The 20,701-nt window shown below is 48.0% G+C and overlaps 1 protein-coding gene across 2 annotated transcripts in view; it reads right to left on the reverse strand.

The window, feature by feature from the left end:
* nbeal1 (neurobeachin-like 1) overlaps nucleotides 1–20,701 on the reverse strand; it is a 384,125-nt gene that overhangs the window by 65,475 nt on the left and 297,949 nt on the right. For both annotated transcript variants that reach the window (XM_072481723.1, XM_072481715.1), the window contains 4 exons: nucleotides 19,114–19,731; nucleotides 18,400–18,566; nucleotides 17,927–18,086; nucleotides 11,495–11,623 (listed from right to left, as the gene is read on the reverse strand). In XM_072481723.1, coding sequence (XP_072337824.1) covers nucleotides 11,495–11,623; nucleotides 17,927–18,086; nucleotides 18,400–18,566; nucleotides 19,114–19,731 — 1,074 coding nt within the window. The remainder of the gene's footprint in view (nucleotides 1–11,494; nucleotides 11,624–17,926; nucleotides 18,087–18,399; nucleotides 18,567–19,113; nucleotides 19,732–20,701) is intronic.

A 20,701-nucleotide genomic window follows, 5' to 3' on the forward strand; every position in this document is an offset into this window, starting at 1 on the left:
ATATTTCGGACACTTTGCCCTCCCCGACCCATACCCCCAAAATCACTCTATCCTGGATCCCCTGTGTCGGGAGCAGCGGAAATTCCCTCACCTGTTGCCTCGTAAACGCCCTCACTTGCATGTATCTAAAGATGTTCCCCGGGGGCAACTCATACTTTTCCTCCAGCGCTCCCAGGCTCGCGAACGTCCCGTCAATAAACAAATCTCTCAATCTCCTAATTCCTGCCCGATGCCAGCTCTGGAATCCTCCGTCCATCCTTCCTGGGACAAACCTATGGTTGTTCCTGATCGGTGACCACACCGAGGCACCCGTCACACCCCAATGTCGCCTCCATTGCCCCCAGATCCTTAAGGTTGCCACCACCACTGTGTTCGTGGTATACCTTTTCGGGGAGAGCGGTAGCGGCGCCGTCACCAGCGCCTTTAGGCTCGTTCCTTTACAGGACGCCATCTCCAGCCTCTTCTATGCCGCCCCCTGTCCCTCATTCATCCACTTGCGAACCATCGCCACATTGGCGGCCCAGTAATAATCGTCCAAATTCGGCAACGCCAGTCCCCCTCTGTCCCTGCTGCGCTGCAGGAACCCCCTCCTTACCCTCGGGGTCTTCCCTGCCCACACAAAACTCATAACACTCCTATCTATTTTCTTAAAAATGAAATGAAAATGAAATGAAATGAAAATCGCTTATTGTCACAAGTAGACTTCAATGAAGTTACTGTGAAAAGCCCCTAGTCGCCACATTCCGGCGCCTGTTCGGGGAGGCTGTTACGGGAATTGAACCGTGCTGCTGGCCTGCCTTGGTCTGCTTTCAAAGCCAGCGATTTAGCCATGTGCTAAACAGCCCCTGTGAGGCCTTAGTGATCAAAATGGGGAGACATTGAAACACAAAAAGAAACCTTGGGAGGACCATCATCTTTACCGCCTGCACTCTGCCCGCCAGTGAGAGCGGCAGCATATCCCACCTCTTGAAATCCTCCTCCATCTGCTCCACCAGCCGCGTCAGATTGAGTTTGTGTAAAGTTCCCCAGCTCCTGGCTACCTGAATCCCCAAATATCGGAAGCTCCTTTCCGCTCTCCTTAACGGCAGGCCGCCTATCCCTCTTCCCTGGTCACCGGTGTACTACGAAAAGCTCGCTCTTCCCCATATTAAGCCTGTATCCCGAAAAATCTCCAAACTCCCTCAATATCTGCATAACCTCTGTCATCCCCTCCACAGGGTCCGCCACATACAGCAGTAGGTCATCTGCGTAGAGTGACACTCGGTGTTCCTCTCCCCCTCTAACCACCCCCCTCCATTTCCTAGAGTCTCTCAACGCTATGGCCAGTGGTTCAATTGCCGGCGCGAACAGTAATGGGGACAGGGGGCACCCCTGCCTTGTTCCTCTATGTAACCAAAAATACTCCGATCTCTGCCGATTTGTGACTACACTTGCCACTGGGGCCCCATAGAGGAGTTTGACCCAACTTAAACAAAACAATGTTTATTCTATGAATTCAGTTAACATTTTATAAACACACAGTAAACATTTTATCAACTACAAACACAAATAACCCCCCCAGATGCAGTACTCTATATGTAACCCTTAATAACCCCCCACAGATACAGTACTCTATATGTAACCCTTAATAACTTTCCTAACAACATCCATAAGCCAAACACCCTTTTCAACAAAGCAGTAGGTATAAATTCTTTACACAAGACAGTGATCACTTTTAAATTATCAAGTGATCCGGACACCTTTTGACCTACAGAGACAAAATGAACCTTCATTGTCTGAATTCAGCTTTCAACTGCCTAAAACGAAAGTAAAACACAGCCACAAACAGCTTCCAGCTCAAAACGAAAGTAAAAGCCAGAGACACAACCCAGCTCCACCCACACAATGACACCACTGAGCTATTTGATAAACACCCATTTCTTAAAGGTACACTCCCATGACAATGGCGTACTGGTAATGTCACAGGACTAGTAATCCAGAGGCCCAGGTTAACACTAGGGGACATGGGTTCAAATCTCACCACCGCAACTGGTGGAATTTAAATTCAATTAATCCAACTTAGGAATTAAAAGCGGGTCTCAGTAATGATGACCATGAAACTATCGTCATTTGTTGTACAAACCCTCTGGTTCACTAATGTCCCTTCAGCGAATGAAATCTGCTGCCCTTACCTGGTCTGACCTACATGTGACTCCCAACCCACAGCAATATGGATGACTCTTAACTGCCCCCACTGCAATGGCCGAACGAGAAACCGTTTCAGTGCAATTAGGGATGGGCAACAAATGTTGACCCAGCCAGTGACACCCATATCCCGCAAAAGAATAAAAAAAACACTAACACTACATTTAAACAAGGAAAAATAAAATTACTCAATAAGTCGGTAAGTTATGATCAAATTAAATTGCAACAAAGAGGACTTGTGTTCAACTGAGGTGCTGTGATTTCTACAGATGTGACAACTGCTGCTCATTTCCGGAAAGAGAGGCGTGTCTTTATATAGTACCTTTCATGAACTCCCGGCATGCTAAAGCACGCTACAGCCAATGAAGAACTTTCAAATGCAGTCACTGTTGCACTGTAGGAAATGATGTAGCCAATTTCACAGAGCAAGATCTCACAAACTGCAATGTGATAATGACCCAAATAATCTATTTTTTAATTGTTTTGATGAGGGATAAATATTAGCCAGGGTTAATAGCTACAGGATTGAAATAGCAGCACAGGATTTTTTTTTATACCCACCTGAGGTGGCAGGTTGGACATTGGGTAAAGTTCTATCTGAATTGGGTCACCTCGAACAGTGCAGCACCCGCGGCAACATTGCACTGGGGCATCAGACTAGATTTCATTTATTTATTTAAAACATTTTATTGAAGGCATTTTCAAATATATACATAACACAGAAACACAAAAGTCAACTGTGGCAACAGGAAAAGACAACCACCCCTTCCCAACACCACCCCCAACAAACACCCCCCATTTTCCCCGCTGCTACCCTGGCACCGGCCTCCCCCCACCCCCTTTCTACATTTTCATTCCACCCCAAACAGAAAATCAAATGAAACCCCCCCCCCCCCCACTGCGTCTCAATACTTCTTAAAGGGGTCGATGAACAGCTTCCACTCGAGGTGAACCCTTCCTCCACACCTCGAACGGCGAACTTGGTCTTTTCCCAATGCAGGAACTCTGCCAAATCGCTCACCTGTACCCAAGTCCCACAATAATAACAGAATCCATCTCCGGGTTATCATAAGAACAAGGAGCAGGAGTAGGCCATCTGGCCACTCGAGCCTGCTCCACCATTCAATGAGATCATGGCTGATCTTTTGTGGACTCAGCTCCACTTTCCTGCCCAAACACCATAACCCTTAATCCCTTTATTCTTCAAAACACTATCTATCTTTATCTTAAAAACATTTAATGAAGGAGCCTCTACTGCTTCACTGGGCAAGGAATTCCATAGATTCACAACCCTTTTGGGTGAAGAAGTTCCTCCTAAACTCAGTCCTAAATCTACTTCCCCTTATTTTGAGGCTATGCCCCCTAGTTCTGCTTTCACCCGCCAGTGGAAACAACCTGCCCGCATCTATCCTATCTATTCCCTTCATAATCTTATATGTTTCTATAAGATCCCCCCTCATCCTTCTAAATTCCAACGAGTACAGTCCCAGTCTACTCAGCCTCTCCTCGTAATCCAACCCCTTCAGCTCTGGGATTAACCTAGTGAATCTCCACTGCACACCCTCCAGTGCCAGTACGTCCTTTCTCAAGTAAGGAGACCAAAACTGAACATAATACTCCAGGTGTGGCCTCACTAACACCTTATACAATTGCAGCATAACCTCCCTAGTCTTAAACTCCATCCCTCTAGCAATGAAGGACAAAATTCCATTTGCCTTCTTAATCACCTGTTGCACCTGTAAACCAACTTTCTGTGACTCATGCACTAGCACACCCAGGTCTCTGCACGGCAGCATGTTTGAATATTTTATCATTTAAATAATAATCCCTTTTGCTGTTATTCCTACCAAAATGGATAATCTCACATTTGTCAACATTGTATTCCATCTGCCAGACCCTAGCCCATTCACTTAGCCTATCCAAATCCCTCTGCAGACTTCCAGTATCCTCTGCACTTTTTGCTTTACCACTTATCTTAGTGTCGTCTGCAAACTTGGACACATTGCCCTTGGTCCCCAACTCCAAATCATCTATGTAAATTGTGAACAGTTGTGGGCCCAACACTGATCCCTGAGGGACACCACTAGCTAATGATTGCCAACCAGAGAAACACCCATTAATCCCCACACTTTGCTTTCTATTAATTAACCAAACCTCTATCCATGCTACTACTTTCCCCTTTCTGCCATGCATCTTTATCTTATGCAGTAACCTTCTGTGTGGCACCTTGTCAAAGGCTTTATGGAAATCCAGATATACCACATCCATTGGCTCCCCGTTATCTACCGCACTGTTAATGTCCTCAAAAAATTCCACTAAATTAGTTAGACACGATCTGCCCTTTATGAACCCATGCTGTGTCTGCCCAATGGGACAATTTCCATCCAGATGCCTCGCTATTTCTTCCTTGATGATAGATTCCAGCATCTTCCCTACTACCGAAGTTAAGCTCACTGGCCTATAATTACCCGCTTTCTGCCGACCTCCTTTTTTAAACAGTGGTGTCGCGTTTGCTAATTTCCAATCCGCCGGGACCACCCCAGAGTCCAGTGAATTTTGGTAAATTATCACTAGTGCATTTGCAATTTCCCTAGCCATCTCTTTTAGCACTCTGGGATGCATTCCATCAGGTCCAGGAGACTTGTCTACCTTTAGCCCCATTAGCTTGCCCATCACTACCTCCTTGGTGATAACAATCCTCTCAAGGTCCTCACCTGTCATAGCCTCATTTCCATCAGTCACTGGCATGTTATTTGTGTCTTCCACTGTGAAGACCGACCCAAAAAACCTGTTCAGTTCCTCAGCCATTTCCTCATCTCCCATTATTAAATCTCGCTTCTCATCCTCTAAAGGACCAATATTTACCTTAGCCACTCTTTTTTGTTTTATATATTTGTAGAAACTTTTACTATCTGTTTTTATATTCTGAGCAAGTTTACTCTCATAATCTATCTTACTCTTCTTTATAGCTTTTTTTAGTAGCTTTCTGTTGCTCCCTAAAGATTTCCCAGTCCTCTAGTCTCCCACTGATCTTTGCTACTTTGTATGTTTTTTCCTTCAATTTGATACTCTCCCTTATTTCCTTAGATATCCACGGTCGATTTTCCCTCTTTTTACCGTCCTTCCATTTTGTTGGTATAAACCTTTGCTGAGCACTGTGAAAAATCACTTGGAAGGTTCTCCACTGTTCCTCAACTGTCTTTGCTCCCAGTCTACCGTAGCTAGTTCTTCTCTCATCCCATTGTAATCTCCTTTGTTTAAGCACAAAACACTAGTGCTCGATTTTACCTTCTCACCCTCCATCTGTATTTTAAATTCCACCATATTGTGATCGCTCCTTCCGAGAGGATCCCTAACTATGAGATCCTGAATCAATCCTGTCTCATTACACAGGACCAGATCTAGGACCGCTTGTTCCCTCGTAGGTTCCATTACATACTGTTCTAGGAAACTATCGCGGATACATTCTATAAACTCCTCCTCAAGGCTGCCTTGACCGACCTGGTTAAACCAAACGACATGTAGATTAAAATCCCCCATATTAACTGCTGTACCATTTCTACATGCATCAGTTATTTCTTTGTTTATTGCCTGCCCCACCATAATGTTACTATTTGGTGGCCTATAGACTACTCCGATCAGTGACTTTTTCGCCTTACTATTCCTGATTTCCACCCAAATGGATTCAACCTTATCCTCCATAGCACCGATGTCATCCCTTATTGTTGCCCGGATGTCATCCTTAAATAACAGAGCTACACCACCTCCCTTACCATCCACTCTGTCCTTCCGAATAGTTTGATACCCTCGGATATTTAACTCCCAGTCGTGACCATCCTTTAACCATGATTCAGTAATGGCCACTAAATCATAGTCATTCACGATGATTTGCGCCATCAACTCATTTACCTTATTCCAAATTTCAGGGAGGCAAAGGCCAACACGTCCACCTCTCTCCCTACCTGTAGAGCCGGATCCTCCGACCCTCCAAATATCGCCACCTCCAGACTACCTCTACCCCCAGGAATCTTTGACATGACATCCGAAAATCCAGTCCAAAACCCCCTCAATCTCAGACACGCCCAAAACTTATGCACATGATTTGCTGCCCACACCCCACACCCCCCACCCCGTACACCACCCACGCCTATCTACCACCCCCAAAGAGAACCAACTCATCCTGGACACAGTCATGTGGGCCCTGTGCACCACTCTAAACTGGGTGAGGCTTAGTCTTGCGCACATCAAGGATGTATTAACCCTCTGCAAAGCTTCATAACATACTCCAGTCCCCAGCACTCCCCCAGGTACTCCTCACCACTGAGGCACTCTCTCTCTTCAACAGCTCCCCATATATATCTGCAACCTTGCCCTTGCCCATTTCCTCCTTGGACAGGAGTTTATCCTGCAGCATCTGGGATAGCAACATCAGAAACTATGGCACCTCCTTCCTAACGAAGTCCTGAACCTGCAGACACCTGAACCCATTCCCTTTCAGCAGCTCTCCCAAGCCTGTAAACCTCACTCCAACAAACAAATCCCTAAAATATTCTATCCCCACCTGCCGCCACCACCAGACGTTCGCATCCAACCCCGCCGGCGCAAATTATTTGGGGCAGCACGGTAGCCTTGTGGATAGCACAATTGCTTCACAGCTCCAGGGTCCCAGGTTCGATTCCGGCTTGGGTCACTGTCTGTGTGGAGTCTGCACATCCTCCCCGTGTGTGCGTGGGTTTCCTCCGGGTGCTCCGGTTTCCTCCCACAGTCCAAAGATGTGCGGGTTAGGTGGATTGGTCATGATAAATTGCCCTTAGTGTCCAAAATTGCCCTTCGTGTTGGGTGGGGTTACTGGGTTATGGGGATAGGGTGGAGGTGCTGAACTTGGGTAGGGTGCTCTTTCCAAGAGCCGGTGCAGACTCGATGGGCCGAATGGCCTCCTTCTGTACTGTAAATTCTCTGAAACCTGTGATTATCGCAAATCGGCACCCACTGGGACATACCTTCCATGCCAAAGTGCTCTGACATTGGTTCCATATCCTCAATGCTGATACCAGCACCGGGCTCGTGGAGTACCTGACCGGCGAGAACGAAAGGGGCACCAACAACAATATCCTCAAACTGGTCCCATTACACAAGGCCGCCTCCATCTGCCCCCAAAACCGACTGCTCCTCTACCATACATTTCCTAACCATTACAATGCTGCCCAATAGTGGTTTAGCAAACTTGGCAACACCCCTGCAGCACCCCGTCGCCGCCGCAGCATCCATTTCCACTTTTCGGCCCTCTGGGGGCATCACAATTACATTAAGTAATCTCCGTACATTTGCCAACAGCTGCTGCCCCTTCACAAATCCCACCTGGTCTTCACCTATCACCCCCCCGCACACTATCCTCTATCCACATCGCCAACACCTTTGGCAACAACTTCGCATGCATATTCAACAACAAGATCGGGCGGTCCTTGCCTTTCTTTAAAATAAGCAATAAGCAATATCAAAGCCTGAGACAGCATGGGGGGTACTCCCCTCTCCATCGACTCATCATACATAATGACTAGCAGGGGCTCCAGCTCCGAACCAAACATCTTACAAAGTTCGACTGGATACACATCCAGACCCGGCCTTCCCCTCCTGCATGGACCCCACACAATGCATCACCTCCCTCAACTCGATCAGGGGCCACAGCTCCTTTGCCCCCGCCAGCTTGGAAGCTGCAGCCATCCAGAAACCGCCTCATACCTTCATCCCCCACCGTAGGCTCCAAGCTACACAATTTCCACTAGAAAGCCTCAAACTCCTTGTTCACCCCTCTGCTCCGATACGACCATACCCCTATCGTCTCTCATCCTCCTCATCTCCCTCACTGCCACCTGCTCCTCAGCTAGTGGGCAAGCATCCTGCTGGCATACTCACATCGCCCCTCTGGCTCCACGCAATTGCCCCATCGCCTCTCCTGTGGACACCAGCCCAAGCACCATCTGAAGCCTCTGCCTCTCCTTTAGAAACGCCTCCTCAGGTGCTGCCGAGTGCCTCCGGTCCACCCTCAGAATGGCCTCCACCAACCTCAACCTCTCAGCCCGCACCACCCTCTCCCTATGCGCCCAAATTCAAAATAAACTCCCCGCTTACCACCGCCTTCCCTGCCTCCCGTGCCTCCCACAACGTGGAGGCAGAAACCTCCCCATGTCATTCTGCTCCACATAGTTCCAGATGGCCACTCTCACCCTCTCGCAAACCCTCTTATCCGTCAATAGCCACATCCAACCTCCACTGAGGCTGCTGGGCACCCACCATCGCCTGCAAATCCACTCAATGCGGCGCATGGTCCGACACAATTGGCGAATACTCCGATCCAGCCATCCCCGCCAACGGCGCCTCATCTAAGACAAAGAAATCAATCCGGAGTAGACCAGGTGCATGTGCGAAAAATACAAAAACTACCTACCCTGCGCCCCCCACCGTCACAATACCATCCACCTCGAAAGTCACCACCTTAATGATCAGCACCGCTACCCCCCTTGTCTTCATATCCAACCCCAAATGGAACACTTGCCCCACTCAGCCCTTCCTCAGCCTCGTTTGGTCCCCCAACTTCAAGTGCGTCTCCTGGAGAAACACAACGTCTGCCTTCAAAACCCTTAATGCACAAAATCATGAGACCTGTTAACCGGGCTATTCAAACCCCGAACATTGCACATTATTAACCAGGTTGGGGGGGCCCCCAACCCCCCCCCCCACCTCCTGTTGCCGATCAGTCATAGCCCCTCCCTTTAATCAGCTCCCCCAAGTCAATGCCTCGCTCACCCTTTGGCCCTCTCCAAAATGTCCGCCACCATCTCCCCTTAACCAACTGAGCCACACCAACTCCACCCAAGTCAGTAGCCACCGCCCCCCCCCCGCGACCTACTCTCCATAAATAAAGAAAAAGAAAAGCCAACCACCACCCCCACCACAGATCAACCCCTTAATTCACTTGAGTTAACTAGCCAACCAGCTAGCATGTCCCCCCCCCCCCAACACACACACACACACACACACAGCCCCCCTTCACCCGCAATTCCCCAAGAACATTAGAACATTACAGCGCAGTACAGGCCCTTCGGCCCTCAATGTTGCGCCGACCTGTGAAACCAATCTGAAGCCCATCTACACTATTCCTGTATCATCCATATGTCTATCCAATGACCATTTAAATGCCCTAAAACACACTTACCCATTCCGCACCCAAACACAGTAAATACAACAACCCGCCCGGAGTGCACACTCACATTCCCCCTTCTAAAGTTGAATGTCCTCACACGCCTCCCAGTCCATGGTCTCTCATAAATTCACTCGTCTCCTCCAGCATAACAATACAGAATTCTCGATTCTGGTGTGTGACCCACAGAAGAGCAGGATGCAACACCCCAAACTTCACTCCTTCCTTGAAGAGGGCCCCCTTGATTCGATTGAACTCAGCGCGCTTTCCTAGGTGCACTTTCCCGTTTCCTTCGCCCACGTCAGAATCCTCTCCTCAATGAGAAAACAATGCAACCGCACCACCATCGCCCTCGACTGCTCCCCCGCCTTTGGCTTTCTCCACAATGCCCTGTGCGCTCGATCCACCTCGGGGAATTATGGGGGGGGGGGGGGGGGGGGGGGGGGGGGGGGGGGGAGAGATGTGGGGGGTGTCAAAGACACTCTCCCCCACCGACATCTCAAACATATTCTCCATGTACTTCGTGGTCTGTGTTCCCTCAATCTCTTCAGACAGCCCATAATCCAGTGATTCTGCCTCCTGGAGCGATTCTCCAGGTCCTCCACCTTCTTCCTGAGCCACATCTGGCCCTCCGCCACCGACTCCTTCACTTTCTGGAGCATCAAACTTTGCACCTCCAGCCTCTCCTCTATTCGCTCAATAGCGGCTCCACCACCTTAGCTGGGTCCACCACCTTAGCTGGGTCCACCACCTTAGCTGGGTCCTCGGAGGCCTCTTGTCTCTGCTGCGAGAATTTAGCATTAAAGAGGTCCACCAGCTGCTCAGTAGACCACTGAGTGGCAACGACGTCCAGAGCCCTCTGCCATCTTTCCTGTCGCAGTTCCAAAAACCTGCCGGCCAGACTGCTGCGTCTTGCTCGTTAGACTCCTCGTCTGATAAGCCGTAAGTCGACTCCACCGGGGGAGCAATTCTATCTCTCAGTGCTCATGCACCTCACACTAGCAAACATCCTCTAAATTGGGTGAAAAAGGACCAAAGAATTCCACTTCAAGCGGGAGTCACCAAATGTGGGACCATTCATGCCATGGCTGCCAACGGAAGCTGTCAGCCTAGATTTTATATTTAAGCTTTAAGAGTGTGGAGCTCAAACCTCACTCTGAATTAGAGGCAAAAGTATTACCAACTGAGTGAAGGCTTGTGAATGGAGGAATTAAATGTTTTTACTGCTTTGGATAGGACCAAAACATATGAACATGATTTGCGTTCCCCCCCCCCCCCCCCCTCCCCCGCAACGTTCACACACATCTTCTACCTCTTCAAAGAATTGGCTCATCCTCGCCCTCATGAGATGTGCTCTACATACCACCTTCAGCTGTATCAGCCCCAACCTCGCGCACGAGGTGAAGGCGTTCACCCTCCGGAGCACCTCACACCAGAACCCCTCCTCCATATCCTCTCCCAACTCTTCCTCCCACTTTGCTTTGATCCCTTACAGTGGTGCCTTCGCCTCTTCCAAAATAGCTCCGTAAGCCGCCGACACTATCCCCTTCTCCAGTCCCCGTCGTCAGCACTTCCTCCAGCAATGTGGAGGCCGGCTCCACCGGGAAGCTCTGCATCTCCTTTCTGGCAAAACCTTGAACCTGCATGTATCTAAACATTTCCCCCTGCTCCAGCCCATACTTCGCTTCCAGCTCCTTCAATCCTGCAAGCTGACCCCCAAGAAACAAATCTTTTAGTGTCTTAATCCCCTTCTCCTCCCATTTCCGAAAATTTCCATCCCACTTCCCTGGCTCAAATCTGTGGTTCCCCCGAATCGGCATTTCCCTTGACCCTGCCCCCAACCCGAAGTGATGGCGAAACTGCCTCCAAATTCTCAATGAAGCTATTATTACCGGACTCCCCGAGTATTTCCCCGGGGCCATCGGGAGCAGCGCTGTTGCTAGTGCCTTCAATCCCAACCCCCTGCATAAACTCTCCTCCATATTTAAGCTTTAAGAGTGTGGAGCTCAAACCTCACTCTGAATTAGAGGCAAAAGTATTACCAACTGAGTGAAGGCTTGTGAATGGAGGAATTAAATGTTTTTACTGGGTGTAGTTACCTCGACCTCTTACCTGTATGTTGTTTTGTGCAATAAACCCAAGGAGAAGGCGCACTCCGAGCTGAGATAGTTGCATCCATTCTGATCCAGATGAGTACCACACCATCAGGCTGTCCATTAGTGTCACCATTTCCTCCAGTACCTGTATGCATGGAATGAAATTCTCAACGTATAATTCAGGATGAAGAAAATCTAATTTCTTTGAAACTAAACCAGAATGATTATATTATATTCATCTTTTTGGACAATTGAGACTCTCTGGGTGTATTTGACCCTTAGAAAAGCAAGTACGCTGTGCTCTTCCAAGGCAAAAATAAATCATCATACGAGGTTACACTCATGAAAATTAAGTTTCTTTGCAAATTTCCACAACCCATTTTCGACAATCAGCCCATTTGAGTCTGCTCCGACCCTCCGAAAGAGCACTCCACCTAGTCCCACTCCAATCCCTATCCCCGGAACCATGCACAATGATCATGGCCAATCCACCTAACCTGCACATCTTTGGAGTGTGGGAGGAAACCAGAGCACTTGGAGGAAACCCACGCAGACACGGGGAGAAAGTGCAAACTCCGCACAGTCACCCAAGACCGGAATCGAACCTGGGTCCCTGGCGTTGTGAGGCTGCAGTGCTAACCACTGTGTCACCGTGCACTTTGTTGACTCTTTGCCAACAACTCAAAGATTCCCCCAACTTATAAAAGCAAATTACTGAAGATGCTGGAACCAAAAAGAAAATGCTGGAAAATCTCAGCAGCATCTGTAGGGAGAGAAAAGAGCTAACGTTTCGAGTCCAGGTTACCCTTTGTCAAACCTAACGACAGAGAAAGTGGGAAATACTGTGGAGAATGAAAGATGAGTCATAGCCACAGAAACCCAGGGAGCCAGGGTGCTAATAGCCACAGAAACCAAGGGGAAAGAATGCTAATGGCAGCCCCCAGAGAGAACAAAAAGTGTGAACGGCCAAACTGCAGAGAAACTAACATCAGAGGGTAAACTGTGACAGACGTAGATATGGAGGGAGGGAAAGGGGGATGCAAAGGGGAGAAAGGGTTAGGAAAGGTGGATAAGATGGGGGAGGGGTGAATAAATATAAAGAAAGACAAGAGAGAAAGAAATGGTAAAAAACAGTTAAAATGAAATGGGGTGAAAACAAATGGGTCAAGGTGCGGTAGAGCTATCATCTGAAGTTGTTGAATTCGATGCTGAGACCGGAAGGCTTTAGCATGCCTAACCAGAAGATGAGATGTTGGGTATTCATGCTAGATCAGTCCTGATAAGCACAAGATCAACTCCCTTTCCAGTAACACTCAAGTTCTATGTGCTACCAAGTCTTAGTCTACTGAGAACCTAATACAGTTCTTATTAACTGGGGAAGTTCTTTGAACACATTCTTGCAATTTCCATACAAAGTACAAGAAACTATTTTTTGTGTAAGCATCCCATCTCTCATTTGTAACTTCCAGCCTACTCCCCATTTCAAGCTTTATTGCTAATTGAAGCACTGTGATGAAGTTACTGTCCCTCAGGAACTCACTGTTCATGGTCCACCCGAATTCTGAATGTGGAACCCAAATGTTCTTCCTCGACGCATTCTCATTGTTGAAGTCAAGACCCCAGCATCCCTGCATTTGTCTCCTTCTCTCAACAGAGGACACAAAATTGTGCTGCAACTTGCTTCCTTTAGTCTTCCCTTCTTTTCCACACCGTGTAGATTCTTAAACCCCAAGCTTGCTTGGTGTAATTAAACATTGACCCTACTCAACCTTCTAAACTCCAACGAGTACAGACCCAGAATCCTCAGCCGATCTTCATACGACAAGCTCTTCATTCCAGGGATTATTCTTGTGAACCTCCTCTGGACCCTTTCCAAGGCCAGCACATCTTTCCTTAGATAGGGGGCCCAAAACCGTTCACAATACTCCAAATGGGGTCTGACCACAACCTTATATAGCCTCAAAAATACATCCCTGCTCTTGCATTCTAGCCCTCTCGACATGATTGCGAATATTGCATTTGCCTTCCTTTTTCTTTTAAAATATTTTTATTCTCCTCCTTTTTCACATTTTCTCCCAAATTTACACCCATCAACAATAAACAATAATCAGTAATGAATATGTCAATCCCCATATCAATAACAACAATCCCATCCACCCACCAAACCCCGAACATTAGCCCGCATGTTCACATAAACAAATGACAAAAGGAATCAGGAATCGCCCATAGTCACCATTAACACACACAGTCCCCCTCTCTCCAACCCTCCCAACCCCCCTCCCCCCACTAATGTTCGATGTTATCCAGTTCTTGAAAGTGCGTAATGAATAATGCCCATGAATTGTAGAACCGCTCCATCCTTTCCCTCAGTTCAAACTTAACCTTCTCAAGAGTCAAGAATTCCAACAGTTCCCCCCGCCATGACAGGGCACAGGGTGGAGAGATTGCTCTCCAACCCATCAGGATCCACCTTCAGGCGATCAACGAGGCAAAGGCTACCACATCTGCCTCCGCACCAGTTTCCAACCCCGGTTGGTCCGACACCCTGAATATGGCCTCCCGAGGGCCCTGGTCCAGTTTCACGTGCACCACTTTAGAGATTACCCTAAAAACCTCTTTCCAGTAATCCTCCAGCTTTGGATAGGACCAAAACATATGAACATGATTTGCGTCCCCCCCCCCCCCCCTCCCCCGCAACGTTCACACACATCTTCTACCCCTTCAAAGAATTGGCTCACACTCGCCCTCATGAGATGTGCTCTACATACCACCTTCAGCTGTATCAGCCCCAACCTCGCACACGAGGTGGAGGCGTTCACCCTCCGGAGCACCTCACACCAGAACCCCTCCTCCATATCCTCTCCCAACTCTTCCTCCCACTTTGCTTTGATCCCTTACAGTGGTGCCTTCGCCTCTTCCAAAATAGCTCCGTAAGCCGCCGACACTATCCCCTTCTCCAGTCCCCGTCGTCAGCACTTCCTCCAGCAATGTGGAGGCCGGCTCCACCGGGAAGCTCTGCATCTCCTTTCTGGCAAAACCTTGAACCTGCATGTATCTAAACATTTCCCCCTGCTCCAGCCCATACTTCGCTTCCAGCTCCTTCAATCCTGCAAACTGACCCCCAAGAAACAAATCTTTTAGTGTCTTAATCCCCTTCTCCTCCCATTTCCGAAAATTTCCATCCCACTTCCCTGGCTCAAATCTGTGGTTCCCCTGAATCGGCATTTCCCTTGACCCTGCCCCCAACCCGAAGTGATGGCGAAACTGCCTCCAAATTCTCAATGAAGCTATTATTACCGGACTCCCCGAGTATTTCCCCGGGGCCATCGGGAGCAGCGCTGTTGCTAGTGCCTTCAATCCCAACCCCCTGCATCAACTCTCCTCCATTCTGACCACTGGGAATCAACCCCTCTGACCCAGCTCCGCACTTTCTCCACATTCGCCGCCCAGTAATAATATATCAGACCCAAACCCTCTGCCTGCCTTCTCCACTGTAGCAGCACCTTTCTGACTCTGGCGACCTTTCCTTCCCCATGAGTGAGGTAATCATTCCTTCAATCTCTCTGAAAAATGCCGTTGGCAGGAAAATCGGCAGACATTGGAAAATAAACCGAAATCACGGCAACACGTTCATTTTAACCGCCTGTACTCGACCCGCCAGTGGCAGAGGGAGACCATCCCACCTTGCCAGATCAGCTTTCACTCTCCCCACCAAACTAGAAATGTTGTACCTGCGGAGCACCCCCCCCCCCCCCCACTCCCAGGTATCTAAAGTGAGTCCCTGTTTGTCTAGATTTGGTTTGTACCCCGAGAAAGACCCAAACACCCGAAGCAGCTCCAATATTCCCCCTATTGACACACTTGGTTCCAACACGTATAACAGCAAATCATCGGCATATAAGGACACCCTATGCTCTGTCCCCCCCACCATCGCACTATTCCTTTCCATACCTCGAACTTCTTAATGTGACGGCCAACGGCTCTATCACGAGTGTAAACGGCAGGGGGGACATAGGACATCCCTGCCTAGTCCCATGGTGGAGAGAAAAGTATCTTGAGCTGATGTTATTTGTGCGGACACTCACCCTCGGCTCCTTATATAGTAGCTTTACCCAGTTCACAAATCTTGGTCCAATCCCAAACCGCTCCAGAACTGCCATCAAGTACCCCCATTCTACCCGGTCAAATGCCTTCTCAGCATCCAATGCCACAACCACCTGTTTCCTTCCCCTCCGCCGGTGCCATAACCACGTTGAATACCCTTCTAACGTTTGAAAAGAGCTGCCTCCCTCTCACGAACCCCATCTGATCTCCACCTATCACCTTCGGGAGGCACTCCTCCAGCCTACCCGTCAGTACCTTCGCCAATACTTTTGCGTCCTTGTTTAAAAGTGATATGGGCCTATACGACCCACACTCCGTCGGGTCCTTATACTTTTTAAGCAACAGGGAAATCGATGCCTGCCCCAAAGTTTGTGGCAACACCCCCTTCCCCATCACCTCCTCAAACATCCCCACCATCAGGGGTGACAGCTTATCCTTGATTTTGTTATAATATTCCACCAGAAACCCATCCGACCCTGCCACCTTCCCCGACTGCACCCTCCCAATCGCATCTTTCATCTCCTGCTACACTATTGTTCCTTCTAATGTAGCCCTATCCCCCTCCCCTAAGCTCAGATACTCCAGCCCATCTAGAAATTCCTGCATCTCCTGGTCTCCCCCAGGTGGCTCTGACCTGTACAACCTCTCATAGAATTCCTCAAAGACATTGTTAATCAGATCCGGAGCCACCACCAACGTCCCTGCCCTATCCCTCACCTGAACAATTTCCCTTACCGCTGCCTCCCTCCGAAGCTGATCTGCTAACATACGCCCCCCGCCTTATCTCCATGCTCGTAAACTGCACCCCTTGCCCGCCTCAGTTTAGTCGGTCAAAGCTCACCTGTAGTTCCTTCCTCTTTTCCAACTTCGCTGGGTCCCCATCTTCTGCATAACTCCTATCTACCTCCAACATCTCATCTATTACCCTCTGCCGCTCCAACCTCTCATCTTTGTCCACCCTGGCCTTAAACGAGATCACCTCACCCCTCACCACCGCTTTCAAAGCCTTCCAGACAACTGCCTTCGACACCTCGCCCGTACAGTTGAAACCTACATATTCCTCAATTACCTTTACAATTTTGTCACAGAACCCTCGGTCCCCCAACAGTCCCACATCTAATTTCCACCCCGGCCTCTGTACTACCCCCTTCTCCAGTACCACATCCACCCAATGCGGAGCATGATCTGATACTGCAATTGCCGAATATTCCGACCCCTTAACCCCAGCCAGCAAGGCCTTACCCACCACGAAAAAGTCGATCCGCGAGTATACCTTATGGACTGCCGAGAAAAACGAGTACTCCCACTCCCTCGGATGCAGAAACCGCATTTGCCTTCCTAACTGCCGACTAACCTGCATTACCAACATGACTTCCAATGGAATATATTTCTCCCTATTAACTCACTAAAATCTCATGATTATGAACACCTCAATTAAATAATTAAATATCCTCTTAACCTCTGACTCCAAGGAGAAAAATCTCAGCCCAAGATCAGAGGCCCATTATAACCATACTAGTTCTCTCAACAGCAGAGCAGCTACTTCTACCCCACTTGCCTTTTACCTCAGCTCTGCAAATCTTCTCTCTTCAGGGAATTATCCAATTCTCTTCTGAAAGCTGCAACTGACTCTGTCTCCACCACACTTTCAGACAGTATATCCAGATCCTAACCACTCTATTTATAAATCCAAAGATGCCATGTGTCTTCCTTTAGCAAAAACACAACAGCCTTCTGCCTCCTCCAAAGCTTGGAGAGAAAAAAATCTTGTGCAGCATGAAATAATTGCACAGCCAGGTAAGTCAGTCATGCTAGAGGGCTGGAGGGCAATTATTTCATGTTGCACCAGACTTTTTCTCTCAAAGCTTTGGTGGAGGCAGAAGGCTGTTGTCCTTTTACTAAAGGAAGACGCATGGTATCCTTAGATTTATAAGCATCAGCTGGAGTATTGCGCCTTGCTGCCCTGTGTTTGCATGGCAGGCAGCAGCCAGGCTTTGACGTCTTTCAGCTCTGTTTATAACTTTGACATGACCCGTGCAGTCTCACCACATGCTGGCAATATCAACGTGTTGATCTACAGCGTGATCGGGTACAGAGCTGCAAATGTGATCACAATGTCAGCTGTGTCGTCTGCCAACCTATGTGAGAACAAGTCAGGCAACCTATGTGATGCTTCACGAGTCAGTTGTTAAATAGCATGGAGAGATTTGGCAGCAGGTTGTTGTGTGTCCAACTTTATGTACAATTCTGCATGATTCGGGGACACCTAAAAAGGTAAGAGGGGAAATGACCCAAGTATTGCACTGGGGACGGGCTAAATGCTGCAGCAGGCATAGTTAAGTACCTTGTCAGTCCACAACGCAGGATTCACCAGCCCCTCAGCCTGGAGGAAGTCCTGAACAATATGCAGCAATCTCACTGCATTCTCAGTGTGAACCGGAAGGGCAACTGCTGTTGCCTCTCTGTTGTCAGTCACAGCCCACTCCAATATCTTCTCAAGAAGACTGAAAAAGAAGACAATTTTCATCAGAAGGTTGTCTCAGCTGCATCCTGGTCTCCCTTGATCCTCTTAATAATGATGAATCAGATTCTCCAGTGTGAAGGGTTCTCCGCTCCACCCCACCTCCCCCGCACCTCTCTAAATCTTACCCAGGACAGCTTTTATGGCATCCCAAACTGACATTATAAACAGCTTTCCAAATAGCTATCAATGTTGCACTACAAAGACAGGCTAGATTATAAAATGTTTAATTACTAAGAGTAGTTTTGGAGCTTCAGCAGGATGAAGGAAATTACCCCATTACATGCAAACCGTACTTCAGTTTAATTTCATCAGATGGAGAAAGTAGTTCATTTGCCGTTCCTAACTTGGTCAGCGCTGAGAAGACCTGTCCTCGTTCGACCCAGGCAGCGTCATCTGACCCATCCAGGCCACGCCACATGATACAAAGGAGGATATCCATTAGAATCCGACTTAGCTCTTCCTAAAAGAAAGAAAGCCAATTTCTATAAGCAAGTCAATTTAAATTAGGTTAGCTTCACTAAGTGGTAGAATGCTTGAGGTCACATTAGCAAGTCTTTAACGTATTGATTACGGACTCCAGCTATAGAGCCAGAATCAGCAGTATGAAATGGACTCAATGTTGTATTTCAATAAACTATTTCACAAGCCCAACCTAATAATAATTGACTCCAATCAAACACATTTTCATCATATTATTAAGGGAGATAATAGTGTATTAGTTGGGAATTGCCACAATTGGGCCAGGTGTCCATCAGGATTAATACCCGGTGCTTCAGAAGTGATGGCCTGATCATGTTTGGTATCACCTCCCTTTGGGTAAAGCTCTCAGTCTGAAGGTCAGTTGAAATGGAGGTCAAGTTTCCAAATCAGAGACCAACATCCTGTAACATAGGCATCACTAGTTTCATTTAATAAGTTTGTTTTATTCCATTTAGTCCCGTTAACATTAATTGATCTATTTTTTTAAATCCCAACCAAAATGGCACAAAAATAATTTAACAAATTACCTCTCCACTTGCAGAGACTTCGTAGATTGAGGTATCATCCGTGTAACTTGACTCATCGGTGGTGCCAGGTTCCTTATCAAACTGCCCACCAGAGAAGTGCCTGGGCGTCTCCAATGGGGATGGGGTGCTGGCAATGCTACCAGGTGTTTGGCTTTCAACGTCACCCATTTCATAAGAGGCCGTGCTCGACAGGTCCAATGTTAGACTTCTTCCCCTCGGAGGCCATTCCGTTGACTGAGCCTGATTTTCCACCAAGCTTTCAGTGAGGGCACTATCAGTGGAGGCCCCGTCATCTAAAAACATCTCAGAAGAGTCAAAGCTTCTGTTCTCAAATAATTTGTTCAAGGGCACGTTGTCCACCGTATCACCCTCTGACAGTTTATCGTCTCGCATTTTCAACACTTCTGTGGTGCTTAACTGCTCTGCACCGGTTCCCATCCCAAGCTGGGGATCAGCTTGTTTACTAAACTCCAAACTGTTGTTCAAATTGTCCACGCCAGTGCTCTCCTTGCTCTCAGCATTCTCCTTCAAAAATAACCTCACAAATGTTTCTTGCCAACTGGTCTGCTTCGCTATCTGCTGGGCTGCATCCTGCTGGGACTGCAAGTGGCGATAAATCTAATCCAATTTGGGAGAAAGAAACGTTACTTACACACACCAACATAGAGCAGGTATTTTTGAAAGTGTAGTTTATTGATCTTCTGAAACTGATGTTACTTTTCTTACTGCTTACTCATCAAGGTCTGTATGGTTAAACAAATAGTCGTGAGGGAGCTCAGAACTTGAGTGTTATTGAAAACAAAAGTGACAAGTCAAAGCTCCACGCCTTGCACTCATCAGGACACTCCAATGCAAATGTTTTCTACTTACATCGGTATTCTTGCAAAGTAAAATGCTTCAACACGTCTCTTTTTTCAACCATATCTACAGTTAACCAAAGTGACCAACTATAACCTGTGGCCATCTAAAATGGCCTCCCGCAAAGAGTGATGGGAAATTCAGCCAAGCTTGAAAACAGACAAGCTGCAGCCTGCAAATACACAAATTGCAACCCAGACTTTATGCAGAAACTCACATCTGCAAAAGGCCATTAAAAGGCAAATAAAGGAATAGGACTATCCAGTCCATCACATCGTCTCCCAGTCGCAGCGGCACCAGCCCCTGCTTGGAACACTCCCACAATTGCCCAGAGTGGCCACACCAAAATCGATTGGCAGCCCCTGATTGGACGTGACCGATCAGGGGGATGGAGCCCTGATCAATTGATTGACAGCGACCCACTCTGGCCAATCGTGGGAGTGTTCCAAGCAGGGGCTGGTGCTGCTGCGTCTGGCAGACGATGTGATGGACAGGATAGTCCTATTGTTCCTTTATTTGCCTCTTAATGGCCTTTTGCAGGTGTGAGTTTCTGCATAAAGTCTGGGCTGCACAAAAGGGACAAGGAATTGCAAGTCGGTTAAAAGGCATTGAAATGAAGTGAAATGAAAATAGTTTATTGTCACAAGTAGCTTCAAATGAAGTTACTGTGAAAAGCCCCTAGTCGCCACATTCTGGTGCCTGTTCAGGGAGGCTGGTACTGGTACAGGGA

This window comes from Scyliorhinus torazame, chromosome 2, assembly GCF_047496885.1.
Source record: "Scyliorhinus torazame isolate Kashiwa2021f chromosome 2, sScyTor2.1, whole genome shotgun sequence".
NCBI classification, from domain to species: Eukaryota; Metazoa; Chordata; class Chondrichthyes; order Carcharhiniformes; family Scyliorhinidae; genus Scyliorhinus; species Scyliorhinus torazame.